General features: G+C 36.6%; 1 protein-coding gene across 1 annotated transcript in view; it reads left to right on the forward strand.

Annotated features, from left to right (window-relative positions):
- Positions 1-2,161: 2,161 nt before the first annotated feature.
- The window catches only part of LOC107662017 (5-hydroxytryptamine receptor 4-like), a 123,934-nt gene continuing 119,218 nt past the window's right edge, over positions 2,162-6,877 (forward strand). The window contains exon 1 of the mRNA XM_016451868.1: positions 2,162-2,422. Within this exon, the coding sequence (XP_016307354.1) occupies positions 2,347-2,422 (76 nt within the window). The 5' untranslated portion in view covers positions 2,162-2,346. The remainder of the gene's footprint in view (positions 2,423-6,877) is intronic.

Below are 6,877 nucleotides of genomic sequence, written 5' to 3' on the forward strand. Positions count from 1 at the left end.
AGTTTGTGCACAGGAAATTACTGTATACTAGTTCACAGTAGAATACCGTAGTTTCAGTCAAAATTGCAGTAATGTAAGAAGTACTGTGAGTGTCACAGTAACCAGCAATGTCTTGTAGAAAATCACAGTAACTTCCAATGTATTGTAGAAAACACAATAACTAATTATGTACTGTAGAAAATCACAGTAATTACCAATGTATTGTAGAAAACACAACAAGCAGTTATGTAATGTAGAAAATGACAGTAACCAACAATGTGCTGTAAAAAAACACACACAAAAAAAACACAGTAACTTGGCTTAAGGTCCTTTGCCGATCACATTCCCCACCAATCGCTACACTGTCCTGTGTAATAAGCACAAAGAGGGGAAAAAAAGGTTGCAAATTAGTGAGTTTTACCACTACACCACTGAATACTACTGTAAGGAGAGCTTGCTCACTCTCAGCACACCAGCCTCTCTGTTTTTGTTGATTTAGTTAAAAGTGCCTTCCAATTTATATATGGCAAGACAGAGTACCGGAGGCATAATAATGGTTCTGTCTGGCTGATGACTGGACTGGACAGAAATATCAGTTGCAAAGAGAGAACACTGGGAAAAGCGACAAGAAAAATGTGTGAGGCTCAGTGCATGGAAAAATAATGTGCTCTTAATGAAGTCTTTTCAAAAAATATCATTCATTCCTCCAGGAAATAATTTTTGCCACATCAACAAGGTCTTGTTGACAAGACTGCAAGGGGTCCTGGTGGATCTATTTTCATGTAGTTCTATTTTCTGAATTTTGTAGAATTGTTCTTATAAAAAGGTGCCTGTTTCTTGCTTTAAAATATCTTAGACGAATAAGAATTCCTGTGCTGGTCCAGTTTAAATTATGCTGGTTAAACACCCACAGTGAAGACAATAGCACATCAGCATTCAAAGCACAGCGAATGTGAGGAGTTGGATTTGACATTTATTTGTTATTACAGCTATATTTTCTCTGCAAGACTGTATAACTTATTTTTCTCGCATGGTGTAAATATGTAATAAGAGTTTCAAGCTTTTTGAGCAAAGATTTCTATGCCTTATGTAAACCTATGCATTTTTTGAAGCTATATATAGATTAGAGACGCTGACAGAGGTTTGATATACACTTATTAAAAAGGTTAGATACAGAGGATCAAGGGAGTAGGAGCAAATCCATGTTTTACTGCAACAATGGCGAAAAAATGAAAATGACGTGTGAGTTATTGATGTCTCTAGTTCCAGTTTCTGTTCAGTTGTGTGCTGTTTTCGGTTCCCTTTTGTCTTTATCTTCCTTAATACCACTAAGTGAAATGTATAATGAATGCTTGTTCTGGAAAAGTAGGGTCATCACATTTTAATACAATATACATAAATATATTATGCAAAAATCACCTTAAGACAATGTCAAAGCAGAGAGACACACTTTAACTCTAAAAACGCCAAGTCAAATGGGCATCCGATTTTTTTTATTTTATTCTATATTTTATCATGATGTGGTCATATAAGCTGGCCTTCCAGAAAAGCCTAATTTAATATTTGATAATATGAAATAATTATAATTCTTGGTGTGCTATTTTTACACTAAAAGACCGTTTTAATACAATTGTATTGTATTACCTCTATTGCATGGAGGAACATAAATGGGAAAATCTATTTTCCATTTGATATCTGTGTGGTTACAATCGTACATTTAAATATGTTTATATTTAGTTTAATATTCCCATTCATTGCATCTTGCTATTTAAATAAGTAAAAAGCAAGCTGTCATATAGCAGATGTTTTTATTTTTAAAGAGTTGCTTATTATAGTCGCAGATCCTCTGGAGCAACTTGAGGTTAGTTTCACACAAACGTCTAAGTGTTCATTTATAATCAGTTATTTTAATTGACTACACAAATAGGCAATATACAATATGTATCTAATTGTATGCATTATAGGGGGAAAAGTTTGCTATGCGTTGTGATTGTATAAATACCCCGTTTATGTGTTCAGTGTTGCTTGCACGCCTAGTTGAAACCTAAACGCGCGTGCTTCTTGCATGTTGTACACATGACAACGACACTGGACACGCGTTTCTTGAGAAGGGCACTAGACACATTGGAGGTGGAAGTGGTGTGAAAGAGGAGGGACTTGATACTTCAGTTTGCAATGCACTGTGGAAACCGAAGGGCGAACGCGCTCGGCTCTACCGGACGAACCGTTGAGCCACGGTATCTAGTTTGCGCTGACATTACCGCCACACGTTAAACTCCCACAACTGTGCTCACCGCCGACAGCAGACGTTCAGTAAACCCAGCGAAGCCTAGAAGTTGTCCGTTTCTTTCCAAGCGCCACTCTTCCATGCGAGGATGTGAATTTCCACAGGAGGTTTTAGAGTCGTGCCATGGTTTTGACCCGCGCGCTCCTCACAGAAATGGTGAGTGATTCATTCATCATCAACGCGCTTTATAATTGCACAGAAACACTGAAAACTATTCATTAGTCCATGTTATTTCTGTGGTAAAGATGAATACACCGAAATGTTTGGACTGCTATGAATCACACAGTGCTTAAAAGAGAAAAGTGTCCTTATTTGGGAGTTATATATTAAACTATGCGCTCATTTGACAGACAGCCTTTTAGTCTTTTATGAAACGAATGCTTGGGGTGTATAAGAAATATGCATAATAACTGTCAAAAATCATACCACGTTACTTTCTCAGATTTGACAGTTTCTGTAGCTACTTATGATATAAAGCATAATTAACTCATGATTTAACTCAGCGTTTTAAGAACTACTCCATTCATATTCTAATCAGAAACAACTTTCACAGTTCTTAGTCAAAAAAGACACGCAAAACACATTTTTTTATATTCCTTTTCTACGAGAAATTGTGTTTTTCAACAAGTGGCTTGGAAATAACAGTTCTTGTTAGTGCATGCTTCCCATATCATTTAGTATTAGTAAATGCAAATGTCATATAACAGACATAATTTCATATTTGACAATGTGATGTAATCTACATTAACTGACAAAGTGGATCTGTGTACCTTTCCCAAAGGTGCAAGAAGCACCTTGACTGACCCAGATGGTGTGACTCTCAGGTGCTTGAAATGTGGATTAATTAAAGCTTCCGTTAAATATTGATGCATTATGATATTTAAATATTAAGAGGCTGTAATGATTCATCAGGCACTGGAACTGAGCCTCATATGGCCACTTAAAATTTGCATAGCAATATCTGTTTTGTTTTTTGTTTTTTTCTCAAACGTCTTAATTTTCACCGTTCTGTTCAGCATTTTGATGTGATTTCTAGTGGCTTACAATCAACATTTAAATAAGCAGCTGTGCTGCCTAGATGCTGACAGTTCGTAAAGTTAATGGCAAGGTAATTTCATGATTGTCACATTTGGAAAGCGCTTTTTCACCATCACCAGGCGGTAATCCTTCTCCATGATTTGCAATTATGAAGTTCTCCAGTGACGTGGAAAGAGAGAGAAGAGCGCGAGAGAGTACTGCATACTTTAGAGTTGTCTGTGGTTTTGATATATGAATGATTGTAAACCTCACAGAGTGGTGTAGAAAGTGTTGAACCCTTCTGAATGAACTGTAGTCTGTTATGAATGTAACGTAATTCGTGAGCAAGTCACAGAGCATGTTTTTATTCAAAAAAGCCAGAAATAGCATGTGAACCTGTAGAATAATCAGCTCTGTAAAGAGGGTAATTTCAGTTAGATGTTCCAATCTATGAGATGACAATCAGGTGCGAGTTTCAGCGCCGTTCCCCATAAAACAAACACAGACTTTGGCTGTTGCTATCTGAGAATATACTCCCAATTACATGTTTACGAAGGCATTCATGCCATAATTAAATGAGACTTCCAGAACAGGTGTTGTCGATATTAATAAGACTAGGATGACTTACAAAACCATTCTTAAGAATAAAGACTTTGACCTCCATAAATTCACAGTCATCCAGATGGCATTCAAACGAGGAAATCCAACAGCATTGTTTCTCTTCCTATTAGTGTTCAGCTAACACACAATACTAAATGCATGATACTTCAGGAGCTCTTAAAGAATGGAAGTTTACTTAGAATGTGTGGCTATTTATACATACAGCAATCCAAATGCATAACACCTTTATAAATACTGAAAAAGACAGACGTGTGTGAACAGGGAAGGAATTACTGTTCTCCAGAAATATATATTCTGTGCTCATCTGAAGTTTTTATTTCAAAGCCCGACTTTATAAAACAGCTTTTTGAGTCAGAAAAGAGGCATATTACTTATAAATCCTAATGTGTCATTTGATGTATACAGACCTAAGAATCATTTTCACTGATAATATTTCAGCAATCAAGACATGCGTATTTTGTATCAGCTGTTTAGAATCAGAATTAGCAATTCCAGATTTGCCAGTCAATCCCTATTTTGATTCAGTCACTCGGGTTTGCAAAATGGTCTGAAATTGTTCGCGATTCAGTTTGATTCATTTGGACACTTCACTCACACACTGAATCATTTGCAGGATATTTTATAAGACTGGATGAAGTGGATATTTACCTATAATCCAATAGGAAACAAAACTTGCAAATGTCTTATAACGTTTATTAATGGCAAAGAGGCTCTAAGAGTAGCCTATTAAAAAAAGTATCAAAACCCCCTGGATGTGAGTATCATGGATTGGTGGCTTTTTGAAGCCCTTTGCAGGAAACAGGCAGCTTGACTGTGTCATATATCCAGTTAATACTCTCATTTTATGTTAAATGAATAAAAGTACAGATCATTCAGAAAAGCTCGTGTGGGATGCTTCGGGTAGTGTGTCCTAAAACTAGTCCTCTGTGCTGATATTCAGACTGTTAGCAGTGGGAGGAGTTCATCACTTATCCAGAGAGCTCCTTGGTTAATTGCATTTATGCAGTAGTGAGTGCAGTGGTCAATATTGGCGTCCTAAGCATGGAATTAATGTGTTTTGATAGATGGCTTAGTAGGGGGCTCTGGCCAGGAGATCGATAAGCTCTCTTTTACGTTGCATTAGGGGCTCATGTAGAGCCTTAAAACAAAGGTGAAGCTCGGCTGATGCGAACATGTGGCTCGCTTTACATTTCCCGAAGCTTCCGAATCAATTTTCTCTTTTGTGTAATCGCTTTCTGGGCACAAGGTGTAAATCCATTAAATAAAGTTTTCCGTTTTCAGTGGGAGCCATGTTAAACATGCTTAGATTTTGGCATTAATGAACTTTAAGGATTAATGAGTTTGGGTCAACAAAGTGATTGGGGTGATTTCATTCTCTGTGCCTTGTGTCGAACAGCTTGTAGTGGAAAGATCATTGGTTGGTCTAGAGAAAGAACTTGATGATCCAGTTCACTGCTGTCAATCACAGTATGATAGAGCACTGTTAATGGTCTCAGTGTATAAATTACTGCAGTATTAGGAAGACTTAGGAGGTTTTAATGAGGTGCCGACACAGTTTTCTCAGTGTAAACAAGGGGTTGTGTTTCATCTCACGTCACTGTCTGTTTGTCAGTATTTGAATTATTCTGATCCACTCTAAAAAGTGGTAAAATTATGTTAAACAGCCATTTTTACCTGCTTTAAAGGTAAAGATCGCCCAAAAATGAAAATTCTGTCATCATTTACTCACCTTCAAGTTGTTCCAAACCTCTATGAGTTTTTCTTTTCGCCTGTTGAACACAAAAGAAGATATTTTGAAGAATGTTGGTAACAGTTGCTGGTAGCCATTGACTTCCATAGTATAGGGGGGGGAAAACTATCCTTTAACCAATAAAAATGAGTTTTGTTAGTATAAATTAATGTATTTTGGTTGACTGAATGATGCTAAATATTTTTATTTGAATAAAACCAGTTACTTTATTATTATTTATTTTCTGAATTTAAATATAAATAAAATGATATATTACTTTATTACGGTACTAATTATTCAAATGTATTAATTAAAATTAAAATTGTAATTAATAAATTAGAGTAATAATGTATTTCACAATAAATCATGCAAGGTCTTGGATTTCTCTGCACTTTTTCAGGACACTCAGAAAAACAGTAAAATTATGTTTTAAGATGTAGACTTAAATTTTGTAGTCTATAGCACACATTGTTCCTGAATTCACAGAGAACAGCATAAAAATCAGGTTTATGTAATTAAACAACATTATGTGTCAAATGTTACATAGGAACATTTCATGCTGTAAACTTATAAAGGTGTTTAGTATTCTGTGAAATATGAGAAGAAACATCTTATTACTAGTTCTTTCGTTTTTGCATTTTACACAAGGGTGCTTTCACACTAGCACTTTTGGTGCGCACCCGGGTTCGATTGACGTCAGAGTTCGGTTCGTTTGGATGATGTGAACACTGTCTTCCGATCTCGGGTGTGCACCTGAGAACCATACCCGAGTCCGCTTAAAAAGGGTGGTCTGGGGTATGGTTCATGTGAACTCCGGTATGGTTCGCTGCTGATGTGAACGCAATCGTACCAAATCGCGGAAGTGAACCGCTATTAATGACGTATTATTTGATAAAAATGTGTGTGTGTTTCACTCACTTTCCTGACGAGCGTGACTGACGCGCTGCAAACAGAGAGCTGTATATCTCATTTCTGTTCGCCTTCAGCGTTCTTAAAGGGGTCATATGATGCTTTTTTAAAGATCATTATATGCACAATCAGCTTGTAACACTCCAAAGAGAAAGGAAAACTTGAAATCGCACCATTTTACCCCTTTAAGATAGCCTAAATTGCAGTACATTCGTAAGATAGACGTAAGTGCCGTTATGTACCGAAGCTTTGTAAACGAAACGAATGGTTCAAAAACGTAAATATATAAAAGTGCAGAGAGCAATGTTATGCATTTGCCGCCTTCTCCTGCACCG

This window comes from Sinocyclocheilus anshuiensis, unplaced genomic scaffold (assembly GCF_001515605.1).
Source record: "Sinocyclocheilus anshuiensis isolate Anshui unplaced genomic scaffold, SAMN03320099.WGS_v1.1 scaffold535, whole genome shotgun sequence".
In the NCBI taxonomy this organism is placed as follows: domain Eukaryota; kingdom Metazoa; phylum Chordata; class Actinopteri; order Cypriniformes; family Cyprinidae; genus Sinocyclocheilus; species Sinocyclocheilus anshuiensis.